General features: G+C 38.2%; 1 protein-coding gene across 1 annotated transcript in view; it reads left to right on the forward strand.

Annotated features, from left to right (window-relative positions):
• The window catches only part of RASA1 (RAS p21 protein activator 1), a 60570-nt gene that overhangs the window by 35581 nt on the left and 9964 nt on the right, over positions 1-15025 (forward strand). The window contains exons 11-19 of the mRNA XM_030467825.1: positions 475-631; positions 2898-2985; positions 5677-5754; positions 6983-7140; positions 7419-7495; positions 11110-11282; positions 11486-11645; positions 11834-11976; positions 14713-14828. Of these exons, the coding sequence (XP_030323685.1) occupies positions 475-631; positions 2898-2985; positions 5677-5754; positions 6983-7140; positions 7419-7495; positions 11110-11282; positions 11486-11645; positions 11834-11976; positions 14713-14828 (1150 nt within the window). The remainder of the gene's footprint in view (positions 1-474; positions 632-2897; positions 2986-5676; positions 5755-6982; positions 7141-7418; positions 7496-11109; positions 11283-11485; positions 11646-11833; positions 11977-14712; positions 14829-15025) is intronic.

Below are 15025 nucleotides of genomic sequence, written 5' to 3' on the forward strand. Positions count from 1 at the left end.
CCCATTTCTGTTCTTCAGCTGTACTGTTTATATGATAATGTAATGCAACCTGCTGAACAGTGGTCAGAATTTAGGAGTAACTTCTTCATGTCAAGAATCTATTTCTTAATTAAAATTACAGCAAATGGGACCCACAGCATCGTTGTTTGCGATCTGTGGATATAGTCTTAACACTTACAGGAATTCACTACCCAGTTAGCTCATATGAACTTGCTTAAACATGTTGAAATCACAGAAAATGTTCAGAGAACCTTTTGCTTCTCTACAAAGGGGGTCGCGTCAAATTTTAGCCATTTTTCATAAAATGGAGCATGTGTACTGATACTACAACTGAAATGTGATGATGTGTTCCTTGTTCTTCTGGTTGCAATTTACCAAAAAACTTCAGTGGCCTCTTTTGTTTTCTTCATTTAAAATTGTTACACTTCCTATTAAACGGTATCTGTTGTAACATTTTGCTTAACTTTGCTACAGGTAAAGGAAAGAGATGGAAAAACTTGTACTTTATATTAGAGGGAAATGATGCCCAGCTTATTTATTTTGAAAGTGAAAAACGAGCCACAAAACCCAAAGGACTTATAGACCTTAGCGTGTGTTCCGTCTATGGAGTACATGACAGTTTGTTTGGCAGGTAGGATTTGTTTGGTTTTTGATTCTTGTATGTGCAGTTGACTGCTTTTTTGAGGCATGTATATGGTATTGGCAACGTGTGAACAGGTAGCCCTGGCTTGCTTTGTGGCTCTTGATTCATACCAAGAGTTGGTGCGGGTCACAAGAGCTGTAGCTGATGAATAGTGACTTGTTGCCTAGCAACTGTATGTAAAAAGATTCTAGCTAGAAATTTTAGAATTTAATATTGGAGCTTAATTATGTAATAAAATGTGATGATAATTTGAGCCCTTTTACATTGTAATATTTACATATCAAATGAAGTAATTGTTCCATCTTTCATTTGTCAGATACTAGAGATTATGAACTGAGGGTTTACATCCTTTATTGAATGAGGAGTTGGCAAGATAAAAAGTTTTGTCAGTTACAAAAAAGATTCACATTCTAGAGAGCTATTTGAAAGCTAACTTGGTGACAGTAAGGGCTTTTTATTAAAGCACAAGTACTTTTTTTTAGATAAGACCAACTTAACAGTAAACTAGCTCATTTAAGTGAGCGTCCTCAGAAGTTGACATTGCCATGTTACTGTATTCAGAGATAATTTTCACATCAGATCTTACTTTTTACATTAATTTGATATTCAAACTTTGCCAACTGCAAGAGATGTGCTAAGGACTGGTAAAGAAGTTGAGAATCAAAATTTTTCCAAATGTCATTGGTAATTAACAAGAAAGAGTTTACATACTTGTTCATTAGTAGTTACAAGAAAAGTCTTCTGTCCTGTATGATGATGAAATATGTACATGTACTTACAGAAATGGTAGAAATTTGGGTTATCCCCTGAGTCTTAGCATTCATTACAAAGTGACACATAGCCAATTCTAGTTATTTTTGTGAAGAAACTTAAAGATAATGCTTAAAATGAGAGGCATTTTTTAAGACTGGTGCTTCTTTTGATGTTTTTGTTCTGGTTTGTTTTTTTTTTTAATTGTTCTAATAATTAAAAAAAAACCCACAAACTAATGGAATACAAGATACAAGAGTTCGAGAACAGTAATTAAAAAATTACTGAAATGGTCCTTATGCAAGTTGGCAATTATACAGGAAGCATTGGTGTATATTGTAAACAAGGAACATTTTAGTTAACAGAGACTCTTAAACAGCATTTAAGAAACACTGTGCAGTTGGATGGTAAATGTATGGATGGATCATGGGTGCACCAGCTTAAGAAGCTGTTAGTGAGGAGCTGTAGCTGAGACAAATGCCTAGGACTGCATTTTAACTAGCTGGTAAAAACTGCTCTTTCTCCTTACTCAGAAATACAGGCAAGTCTCTATCTTTGCATGGTTCTTTGGTGGCAGTGATTTAATTAGCCCCAGACCTGGCTGCCTTCTCAGGCATGGCTATAGAGCTGTGTCGGCATTTCTCCAGGCAGTGTGGGAATTGATAACTGAAATTCCTTTGCAAATCAAGTAGGATCCTTCCATACACCTTTGGTTTTGGGAGAGCTCTATTTCCTTGAGCACAGTGGGGAATGAGTCGAGTTAAGTGTGCACATTAAATCACTTGTAATTTAACAGTTTGAAATATTTTTGATTTGCCTTTTTGGTAAATCAGTGGAAGCACATTAAGTGGCAAAGATGCTGTAATTACATTGAAGGCTGTAGGGTTGTGTCACATTCATTCAGTGATTATTATGTGCTCCAGTACACATTTTAATGTCTCAAGAGCTGTTGGACAGATTCAGATACACATTTTAATGTCTCAAGAGCTGTTGGACAGATTCAGATAGGAGATTCCTTATATTCATTCTGTTCCTGAATTCCTGAAAGAAAAATCCTCAACATGGGATTAACCTGTTGGGAGTGAATACTGAGTGTCTGCTTTTAAAGCCTCTAGGAATACTCCTTGTTGACAGGTCTTTTCTGTTAGCAGATGGCTATTTTTTGCCTTGGCTGTAAGTCAGCATACATATCTATTTAGTACACACCATTCTGAAAGTTCCTCAGCATTCCAAAACAAACTATACTGGGAGCAGTTTTCTTAAAATGATCTAATGCATTCAAAACAAAAAGCAGTTTTGAAGCACCTGAGTTTTCGAGTTGAAGTTTATCTTTTCATGTGTGATGATGCTGCACGTATAGAAACAAAAACAGATGCAATGTTCACCAAGCAAACAGCAAAAATATATTAGTTTAGTGTAAGCTTTGTTTTGGCACAGATCAACAAGTGTACATATTATGAAGATTAATCAAACTTACTGTTTTTGTGTTTTGTTTATTTTTAAGGCCAAACTGTTTTCAGATAGTAGTTCAGCACTTTAGTGAAGAGCATTACATCTTTTACTTTGCAGGCGAGACTCCAGAACAAGCACAGGTGAGAGCTTTTGTTGATAAATACAGTTTTTAAAGTAATTTTGTGTCATAAGGTATTTAATGATATTTTCCTTCTTAAACAGGAAGTGTATCACAAGTTCTGGTTGTGTCTCCATTAGCAGGTGTTAGAGCAGAGGGATCTGCAGGGGAATGGTTAGTGCTGAAAATCCAGCACCTATGTTACCTTACCCTTACTGGACAAGTTCCAGTCAGGTCCCATGGACTGAACTTACATTATTTTCCACTTTATAACTCTGGAGGATATATTTTCTTTAATAGCTTACTTTCCAAGTCTTTTGCATTTTATAAACCAGAGCATGTTAACTGGGAGTTCTCTCCTTCAAAGGTGTATTGCTGATGTACTAAAATGCTGGTGCATGCATGTGTGCCCAGTGACCAAAATATATTTAACAGCTGCCTTTGTCCTGTCCATAAATTGGTGGTGGTTCATAGTCTTGGGCCCTGATTGTGCACAGAAAGTGAGATTTACTGGTTTTAGCTGGTATCCTTTAGTTCCTGGCTCTGTAGCAGTTATATTTGCTGATTAATAATTAAAGAATAAAAGCCTAATTCTCTGAAATTCACTCACCAGCAGGAGAACATACATCAAATGAGGCAATGTCTTTATTAAGTTTACAGCTCTGAAAGCCCACAGCTCTGAAATACACCTATTGTATTGTTAAGCATTCCATTTGATTTCATTTGATTAGGGAGTTTTTATTTGTTCAGAGCACTTGTAGGAGACTGCTATTCACTAAAGCATGAAGGCAGTGTATATTTAGTATTCCTCTTGTGTTACATAAAGGAAAGCAAAGATTTTCCTGTTAAATTAATACAAATTTATGAACATTTTTGAGATGACAGAATGATGGTGGCATTTGTCACACAACTCATATACTGTCTTTGAGAGTCAGCATGCTGTATACTAGTTGAGCATACATACACTGATTTCCAAGCTCATTACTGCACATTCATTTTTGTCACATCTGCAATGTCTTGTGTTTTAGAAAATAAAAGAGTTAATATTGTGTGAAAGACAGAATATCCTGTTTTATTTCCTGAACACTTGGTATAATCTGCTTTGGGTTTTGATCTGCTTAAAAGGCTGTTCTCTACATTTTTACAGAATACAGGGTGGGTTTTTGTTTGGCTGGGTTGTTTTGGTTTTGTTTGGTTGGTTTTGGTGTTTGTTTTGTGGTGGTTTTTTTCCTTCATTGTTTTTGTTTTGTTTTTTTTAAATAATATAGCTTAAGACCCAGGAAGCTTACGGATATTTCTCTTTCAGAAGTTCAGCTCTCTTTACCCTGTAACATTTCAGGGAAGAATAGTTTCATTTGTATATTAGGGCTCTCTTATAGTGTGGTAAATACCAAAGCAACACCATCCTGAGGGACTGCTGTCTTTATGGTGTGTACAAAATAAAAGCAAATATAAAATGTTGCCTTACAACCTGGTGTTACTGTGCTTACTGTGGCACCTTGATTATTCCCATAGCTGTTGAGTTTTGCCATTTCACAGGAAAGGTTTTTCCTGCTGTGACTGAGTATGGAGGCTTACTCTGCATCCAGGAAATACTTCTGCTAGAACATTTAGGGGGCATTTGTTTCTTCGATTGCTACTCCTTCTGAGAATAAGGAAACAAGTTACTGAAACTTTGTGATGCATAATTTGAAGCTTTTCCTACTTCAAAAGGCTTTGAAAGCTGAAGCTTGACTCAGAAAGGGTCTGGCTGAGAATAGCTGCAGTACATGTTGCTGTCTTTTAAAAAGGTGGAAGATACTGTGAAGGGTAAGATTGAAACAGCATTATAGGTTTTTAATAAAATTTTAAAATTGTGCCTTGAGACTAGATGGTGGATCTTTGATGTACAGACTTTATGTTGTTGGTGTAAAACCAGAGCTTTGTGCTTTGCAAGAGCTAGACAAAATTCAGTGTCTGAGGGACAGAAACTAGCACAAGAGGATACAACATTCCTTCCACTTTCCAAAGGTCCCTTGCAAAGCTCCTTTTAGCAATTTTCTCACACTGCAGTGACTTTTTCAAAAAAAGGCCTGGCAAGCTGGCAGTGCCTCTTAGCAGCTTATTTGTTTGAAAGAAACACACACAAGGTTCCACAGTCAGTTGGTGTCAGACAACCAGTTTTTTTCACTGATCAAATGGAATCCATCCATCCACTCCTCTGCATTTCTGAGCAAAGTGAGGAACATTACATATGTGCTGCTGTGTTTCTCCCTTAGTGCTGTTTTAGTTTTTGTTTGAAGCATACACTGTATTATGACTGCCAGGCAGAAGTGCTGAAGAGAATAATCACAACAGTTTGGCTTGATAATTCTAATTTTCTCAGAGGCGAACAAGTTTTGCTTCATTTCATATGACATTTGGAATTTCATGTAATATTGCTAGACTGGAAAATTGGTAAAGGTCACACTATGTGTATACCCATTATTATTCCTTAGTATTTCTAAAGGAGAAAGTGGTTCAGATCTGCAGTTCCTTTATTAAGGTTTCACTCAGTAAAGACAAGGATTTTGCCTTCATAGTCAAATTTGCATACTTTGGAATTATAAGAAAATTATATTTTGCCTGCATAAAGGGAAAAATCTCAGATACTCTTTTTTAGTTATGTTTGTTGCACTGCAAGAAGCTCTATCTGACTTTGTTTTGTTATACTGTTCTGTTCCTTCTCTCTTAGGACTGGATGAAAGCTCTGCAGATGTTTTGCAGTCTAAGAAAAACCAGTCCAGGAACATCAAATAAACGGCTACGGCAGGTGAAGCTGGTGCTCTGTGTTGGCAGTGCTTTTGGAAGTGTTTTGTCTGCTCGTTGCAAAACCACACTGATAAACCTCAGAATTCCACTTCCAGCAGTAGTAAATCTTGCATGCACTTTCCTTCCTTTCTGGAGTTATGCAATACTGTTGTGGAACCAACCAGAAAGTCCTTGTGCTTTGTTATGCTATTTTATACATAAAACCCAAATGGTTTTAAGGTTTTTGCTAGGTATTAATTTGCGACCACCTTTAAGTGAAAGGATAAAGAAGTCAGTGGTTATATAGCCTTAACCTTTAAAATTTGCCAAGTACAGGAAAATTTTAAAAATTGACTTAATGTTACAACAAAATAATTGTTTAACTAGTGATACGTTCTGCAGCCATACTGAACCATACTTGTGGCTTAATTTCTCTTGGCCTCTTTAAAGTGCTGTGTTTGTCATAATTTCCTCAGAGGTAGAGGACAGATACCATAAATGATATCATAATTGATATCAGGTATCATAAATGGCTACGTCTTTGGAGAAATGCAAGAAAGTGCTTCAGTAATTCCTGATTTATTTCCTTTAATGTTATGAATGTTGGGTGTAGGTTTTTTTAACAGGCAGTGGAAAAAGGAATAAAACACAGTGGTTTTCAGGTACACAAATATTCTTTAGTTAACAGAAAAGATGCTCAGATACTTCTCAATAAATTAAGTAAATTAGGTGAATTCACAGTTGAAGTGGTAGATTAAATTGGCTCCAAGGTTCACAAGCAAAGCAAAAAGAGGTCAACCTGAAATTCTTAAAAAAGTTAAGAAAGTGCTGATTTACTAAAGAAATAGAATATAACATGTTCCACAGGGGAATGTTGTGTGATCTGTTAGGAAACTGTAAAAAAATCCCCACTAATGTCTTTAAGATTGTCTATAGCACTCTAGGCACCAGTCTGATTTCAGTAGAATTGTGTATATAAAAGCCAGTATGTGCAAATTCTAAGATGTTTTAAAAACACAGAGCTGGAGGTTTGTTTTCAGTAATGATTTGAGTTACTTTCATTTGTCACTGGTACCTCGTAAATGTTGTTCCATTACTTCTTTTCCTTGCTGCTCTTATTGGGAAATTTTATTTTGTATTCATACGTGAACATTATCCTTCTGCAGAGAGGATAGAAAGTATTCCATTCATGTCTTTTGTATTTCTGTTTCATTAACAAAAATTTTGTGTATTTTTTTTTTTTTTTTTAGGTCAGCAGTCTTATTTTGCATGTAGAAGAAGCTCATACGCTCCCAGTAAAGCATTTTACTAATCCATATTGTAACATCTACCTGAACAGTGTCCAGGTGGCAAAAACACACATCAGGGAGGGGCAGAACCCTGTGTGGTCAGAAGAATTTGTCTTTGAGTAAGTCCTGATCTTCTGAGTTACTGAACTTCACTTGTAAGTTGCAATGCATTTAAAATTATTTATATTGTGTTGCATATGCTTTTTAAAAGTACTCTATGTGCAAACTTTCAGCTGAGTTCTGCACGGGCAGAATTTTTTGTAGGCACCTAAATATTTTTGTTTTATTTAAGTTTCTTTGGCTGATAATGAGAATGCAGGATTGAAATGAGTTAAAAATAAGATTAAATGGCAGCCAACTATAGTATTAACTGAGGCTTTTCTGTCTTTTCTCCTAGTGATCTTTCATCTGATATTAATAGATTTGAGATAAGTCTTAGTAACAAAACAAAGAAAAGTAAAGATCCAGATATATGTAAGTATTTTTTCTGTAAAAAATGCATAAATATTGCAGAAATGGATACTGCATGTGGTTTTCATTACTTTTGCTGAACACTGTTACAAGAGAATCAAGTATATTTTTATGCTAAGCATACTGCTGTGTTTTTATGTTTTGGATGTCTGGTACTGGCTTCCCATTACAGTTTTTACAGTAAAAACCTTCATTTTTTTAGTAATAAAATATACAGTAATCCAGTCCTGTGTATCTAATGGATTCTCTAGCTCTGCACCTGAGTTGTCATTGTGTTACACAAAGGCTCTGCTAACCATAAAGCAAGAGGAAAGAGAAGGTGTCAGTTTTAGTCTGATCCATAGAATTCTAAGTTCCAGAGACTGAAGTTTGTTGCTTCCAGTGACAGTGAAGAAAGGAGGAAGGGTGTAGTACTTTTAATAATTGAAAATACTTTTTTCTAAAATCTTGGTGGTCTCTGCACAAAATTTTCCTTTTTTTCTTTCCGTTTCACCTTATCTCTCTTTAGCTTGTACAACTCTTGGGCATAAACCTGAAGTTCCCTCAGTATCACTTTGAATAGGAAAGGATCTGTATTTTCTTCTACCTTTTAAAGAAATTCACAAGAATTTAATTTTTCTCAAGTTACCTAGACAGGTGCTTTTTAACTGTGGTTTTATTTCTGTTCCAGCAGATTGACAGCAAAGTGGTTAAGAAACAACAGCTTTCTAGAAAAGAGAATTTGAAGAACACAGATTCTGAGCTTTTAGATCGGAAAAAAATAATTTTTTAAAGTTGAGTTCTCATCCCACACAATGCATATTTAGGTTTCTGGGTTTTTTCTTATGTTCAAGGCACCTTTACTTCTACCATAGTTGTTCTAGAGCAGTTTCAGTCCCCTGCCTTCTCTTTGCTGCCTGCAGCACATGATGCCCTTCCAAGCCCTTCAGATTTTTTCCAAGGTTTTCTCTCATTCATTGTGTTCAAAGCCTGTCAGAGTATTTGTAAGCTATTGCAGTTGTTTCCAGTTTGCATATATTGTGTTACTGGCCTGTTTTGTATGCATCAGTGCTTATCTCTTGATTATTTTTTTTCCTTGAGATATGTACAGAAACTTTGACCAAAGCAGAAGAATTAGTACTCATTTTAAATGCTCTTGCAGAACCTAATTCAGTTTCAAAACTCTTCCTCCTTCCTCTGAGTAGAAAACTTGAAAAAGAAAGGAGAACAATTACACATTCCCTCTACCAGACAAAAGGGATTCAGTTGCAGCTTTTCTTGCAGTGTTCTATTTTTTTAATTTTGTATGGAAAACTCATTATCTGTCTACACAAAGCTGGCTAGTAAAAGAATCTTTAAAAGGATAATTTTCAAATAGAATACTTCAGTAATTTGTAAGAGTCTTTGTAGTTTCCTCCTCTTTGTCCAGATCAAGGAGGTTGTGTTGGCTTTGGGTACATCCAGATGATGGGAGGTTTGGTTTCCTAGGTAAGGAAGGTTTGTTTGAGTTTCTTGATTGCAGATTACTCTTACAGAGTAATCCAGGAGTTCTTTCTCTTGGGGATAAGGATTAGATTAAGTCAACTTGAATGAGCACAAGCCTCTGCTTACAGGTCCTATTAAATATGTGACATGCTGGGGGGAGTGAGCTAAACCAAACCTTGTCTTGCTTTTCCCTGTGTGCTGCATTGCCTGAGTAACCCTTGAACTCCTCAAAAGCAAGAGAAATGGTTCCTTTTCTGAAATTCTTTTCAGCCCCAGCTTCTAAGTGTGGACTGTTGTGAGGCTTAGAGGAGACCTCATCACTCTCTACAACTCCCTGAAAGGAGGTTGGAGCCAGGGGGGGGTTGGGCTCTTTTCCCAGGCAACTCTCAGCAAGACAAGAGGGCAGGGTCTCAAGTTGTGCCAGGGGAGGTTTAGGTTGGATATTAGAAAGAGTTTCTTTCTGGAGAGGGTGATCAAACACTGGAATGGGCTGCCCAGGGAAGTAGTGGATTCTCCATCCCTGGAGATATTTAAAAAGAGCCTGGATGTGGCACTCAGTGCCATAGGCTGGGAACTGCAGTGGTAGTGGATCAAGGGTTGGACTTGATGATCTCTGAGGTCCCTTCCAACCCAGCCAATTCTATGAATTAGCAAATCTCCTGGGACAGTTCCACACAGCATTGAACTGAAGTGGAAGTTCTAGATTGGTTTTCACTCTGATAGTTAATTTAGTTCATGTTGAAAAAGAAATATTTTTTATAATGGAGGCCGTCACCTCATGCAAGCAGTATTTTTTAATTGGTTCTGGGTTTTTTTTGGAAAATAATTCATCGTAAATTCAGATTAATTTCTAGTCTGAGAACTGGAACAAACCCAAGTTTGAACCACTTTTCATTTCAACTCCCTGGTTAAAATTAGTAACAGTAGAAATGTAATTTTGTTTGCCTGAGGTTTCAAATAAACCATTAAGAAACCTCAGTCTTATATTTCTAATATAATCATTAGAAACTGATATGATTTATACTAGTGTCCACCATATAAAATACTGTGATTCTTTTTAGATCATAGTTATCAAGTGAATTCTTACCTGTGTCTGGAGAGACCAGCTGATGTTTGTTCTGATGATTTTCTGTATAATGCTTTCTCTTCTAAAATGCACTATATTGCAATGTGCAAATATCCTGAATTTTTTCAGCTAATACCATTCTCTTACCATAGACAGCAGGTAGCCTGCTAATTCCAGCTGCTAAATGTTAAAAAGTCTTGTTGCCAGGAATGTATTGCCATGGGTATTTCTGTTCTGACCTTCTTTTAAATCTAAGCAAGATTATAGTATTCATGTTACACTTATGATGTGCTATTATAGCCACAGGGGAAAGTGGAATCATCAGTTTCTGGATCTTGTATCTCATTCACCATTCCTTACATGCATGCCTTACATATGGAAGCAAAATAATGAGAAAAACACGATATTTAGTTGCCAGTACAGGAGCTTTGGTGCTGGGGAGAAACATTCTAGGAAAGTCAATGGATTATCTGCTCTAAAGACATAGTTCTTGTGTTCAGCAGGTGATGGTGAATTGCTTCTCACAACTCTTGGCTGATTTGAAAGCATTAATTTGTATCAGTTTATCAACTCCAAAAATATTCAAGGGCATCCTGAAGTGAGCATTATAAAGGTGATGTTTTTCTGTTCTAGTGTCAAATTTATATCCTGTGCATTGCAACACTGGGGCAATGGGAAGTTGACTGGAACTGTTGGCAGTGCAGTGTATGCTCTTTGCAGAAATGGGGGAAAAAAGCCACAACAAACCTCACTTTTGGGTTTTGTTTTTAGTAAGCTGAGGTTTAACTTTTACAGTCTTGGGTGTTAGAAAGAAAACTTTATCCATGAGGAATTTTTAATGAATATCTATACATTCATTACAGAGTGCTTTATGTTTCTTCTTCAGTTTAACAGGAGTCTGTTAAACCATTGAAGATAAAAACATCAATATATAGATGGCAGAAATCTTGAATAGTCATTAATATTCTTTTGCTGAAACCGCAGAGCAAGTGAGGAAAATAAACTGGGTTTTTTTTTTTTTTATTCAATGGTAGGGCTGTCTCGCTGGAGATAACTCACTTGAATAATGTTTTTTTTTGTCCTTAAGTGTTTATGCGTTGCCAGTTAAGCCGGTTACAAAAAGGCCATGCAACAGATGAGTGGTTTCAGCTCAGTTCCCATGTACCACTAAAGGGCATTGAACCAGGATCCTTGCGTGTTCGAGCACGATATTCCATGGAGAAGATCATGCCAGAAGAGGAGTACAATGAATTTAAAGAGGTATGAAGTTGCTTAACTTCCCTTGGTTTATCTGTCAGAAGAAATTTTGTTGGTTGTTTGGGAAAGATCTCAGTTATACTGCTTGACATAATTGAATAATTGACATCTATATATCACTGCAAAACTATTTATGAGAGTTTTTCCAAAGTTGTTGCATGTTGGGAGAAGCTTCTGAATATTTTAAGATTCTGTTTGTCTTTCAGCTTATACTCCAGAAAGAGCTTCATGTAGTCTATGCCTTATCACATGTTTGTGGACAGGATAGAACACTGCTGGCTGGTATTTTACTGAAGATTTTTCTTCATGAAAAGCTTGAGTCCTTGTTATTACGAACACTAAATGACAGGGAGATAAGTATGGAAGGTACTGCACTAAATTACACTTTTACTGGAAGTCTGGGCAGGTGGGGAGGAAGGGTTTGGGAATAATCCTTTTTTTCTTCTCATTTAGTTGCAATGGATATCAAAGTGTAAACACAGCACATATTTCCTCTGCTTTTTATTGTCTCCTTTACTTAGCTTTTCTCTTTGCTGTTGTTTTTTTTTTTTCAGATGAAGCTACTACCTTGTTTCGTGCCACCACTTTAGCAAGTACACTTATGGAGCAATATATGAAAGCCACAGCAACAAGTTTTGTACACCATGCACTGAAAGATTCCATATTAAAGATAATGGAGAGCAAGCAGTCCTGTGAGGTGATACCTTGAACTATGTTTTCTTTTAACCTTTTGGTTTGTTGACACAGTTATCTATTCATTGCTGTTTTTTATGTCCACGTAAATATTACCTTCAGAAACATTTACTGATGACTCAGAACAAAAATTCATTTACATGAGAAGTACAGGAACTGAATTTATTGTGAGATTTTGTCTCACCCTGTAGATTTTGTCTTTGAACAGTATTCATAATAGAACTCTTAAAGTTTTTTTTAATGAAAATTTATGTAAATTATCTACTTACACTTCAGCAATTGTACAGTGTTCTCATGCACTTACTGAGTGTCCTGGTTTATGTAACTTCTAGCAAACTGAAGCTATCACAGAATGGTCATGGTGAGAAAAGACCTTTAAGGTCATAGACTCCAATCATCAACCCGGAAAAAAACCCCCATGCCCACTAGTGCATGTCCTGAAGTGCCACATCTACCTGCTTTTTGAATAACCTTGGGTAGCACATTTCAGTGCCTAACTACTCTCTCAGTAAAGAAATTCCTCCTAATATCTTCTCCAAACCTGTCCTGGTGCAACTTCTGCCCATTTCTTTTAGTCTAATCATTACTTGTCAGCACCCACCTCCATACGACCTCCTTTCCGGTAGCTGGGGAGAGAAATAGTCTCATCAGCCTCCTCCAAACTGAACAAATCCAGTTCACTCATCCTCTCCTCACAGGATGTCTTGTTTAGACTCCTCATCAGCTTGGTTGCCCTTTTCTGAACATGCTCCAGCCCCTCTTGTAGAGAACCCAAGATTTGAGGTGCAGCCTCCCCAGTGCTGAATACAGGGTCATGATCACTGCCCTGGCCCTGATGGTCTCACTGTTGCTGATACAAGCCAGGATGCTGTTGTGTGGCTGGGTGCTGACCAACACTCCCAGGTCCTTTTCTTTTGGACAGCCCTCCAGCCACTCCTTCTCTGTCGCATTGCATGGGGTTGTTGTGGCCAAAATGCAGGAATCATAGAATCATAGAATCGGCTGGGTTGGAAGGGACCTCAGAGATCATCAAGTCCAACCCTTGATCCACTACCACTGTGGTTCCCAGCCCATGGCATTCAGTGCCACATCAGTCTCTTCTTAAAAACCTCCAGGGATGGAGAATCCACCACCTCCCTGGGCAGCCCATTCCAATGTCTGATCACCCTCTCTGGAAAGAAATTCTTTCTAATGTCCAACCTAATCTCCTCCGGCACAACTTGAGACCCTGCCCTCTTGTCTTGCTGAGAGTTGCCTGGGAAAAGAGCCCAACCCCCCCCTGGCTCCAACCTCCTTTCAGGGAGTTGTAGAGAGTGATGAGGTCTCCCCTGAGCCTCCTCTTCTCCAGACTGAACACCCCCAGCTCCCTCAGCCCTTCCTCACAGGACTTGTGCTGGATCCCTTCACAGCCTCCTTGCTCTTCTCTGGACCTGCTCCAGCACCTCAATCTCCTTCCTGAACTGAGGGGCCCAGAACTGGACACAGGACTCAAGCTGTGGCCTCCCCAGTGCTGAGCACAGGGGCAGAATCCCTTCCCTGGACCTGCTGGCCACGCTCTTCCTGATCCAGGCCAGGATGCCATTGGCCTTCTTGGCCACCTGGGCACACTGCTGGCTCATGTTCAGCTTCCTGTCAATCCAGACTCCCAGGTCCCTTTCTGCCTGGCTGCTCTCAGCCACTCTGTGCCCAGCGTGGAGCTCCCCATGGGGTTGTTACTGTATTATCATCTTAAAAATAAATTTCCATAAAAGTCTTTTTTGCATCTTGGCCTTGTTGAACCTCATACTGTTGCCCATGAATTCAAATGGGCCATATTCAATCTCCAAATCCCTCTGAGCCTTCCTACTCTCAAGCAGATCAACACTCCCACACAGCTTGGTGACATCTGCAAACTTTCTGGGGAATCACTCAATCCCCTCAGTGATAGAGATACTGAAGAAGACCAATTCCAAAACTGGGCCACTGCTGACTTTCCACCAGCTGGATTTAACTCAGTGAACTCCCACTCTCTGGACCCAGCCACCCAGCAGTTTTTAACCCAGCAGGTTTTTTTTTTATGCCATGAGCTAACAAAATCTCTAGGAGAATGCTGTGGGAGGTGATATCAAAGACTACCAAAGTCCAGGTAGACAACATCCTCAGCCTTTCCCTCATGCACCAGGTTGGTCTCATGGTCACAGAAGGAGATCAGGTTGGTCAAGCAGGACCTGCCTTTCCTGAACCCATTCTGGCAGGGTCTGATCCCTGGGTTCTCCCGAACCTGCCACGTGGGTGCATTCAAGATGATCCATGATTTTACTTGGTACAGAGGTCAGGCAGTCAGGGCTGTGGTTCCCTGGATAATATCATAGAACTCAGTATCTGAACTTTGGTTTTAATTTGAACTTCCTGGTATTAGATGGTTATTATTGGTTGTGAAGCTGTTTGGAATATGACACTCGCAGCTTGTGTGTTTAACCTAACTGTGGAAAGAATAGGAATCTTCAGAAATTTGGATTAATAGAGGCAAAAAAGTCATGCAGATGAATAGTGGTGAATGTCCGTGACTAATGTATTAGAACTTAAAACCACTGCTCCTTCACATTTTCTGCCTGGCCATTGAAACAAACTTGTGAGTTTTGTAGGGCACTTTTACAGCAGCAGAATATTTCGTTTACTTTGAAGTGTTTAGTGATATGGAGCTATATATGTAGTTCTGTATAGCAGAAGCAGCATGACATTTTGTTTTGTTTTGTTTTAGTTAAATCCTTCCAAATTAGAAAAAAATGAAGATGTAAACACTAATTTGGCACATCTACTCAGTATACTTTCAGAACTGGTGGAGAAAATCTTCATGGCTGCAGAGATACTGCCTCCGTAAGTTTGCATTTTTCCCTTCACTTGAAAATTCCTGTTTGTGTGAATTTCTCTGCACCTTGAACTTGTGTTCTTAACTGGTTCTTAACTGCTTCATCTTCTACTGCTGCTTTCTGCACACAGAGGAATATAGATGGGGAAAACAATAACTCTTTCAGGAGTTAATGCTGCTTTTTGCAAAACTCCCTGGCCTAGCA

This window comes from Calypte anna, chromosome Z (assembly GCF_003957555.1).
Source record: "Calypte anna isolate BGI_N300 chromosome Z, bCalAnn1_v1.p, whole genome shotgun sequence".
NCBI classification, from domain to species: Eukaryota; Metazoa; Chordata; class Aves; order Apodiformes; family Trochilidae; genus Calypte; species Calypte anna.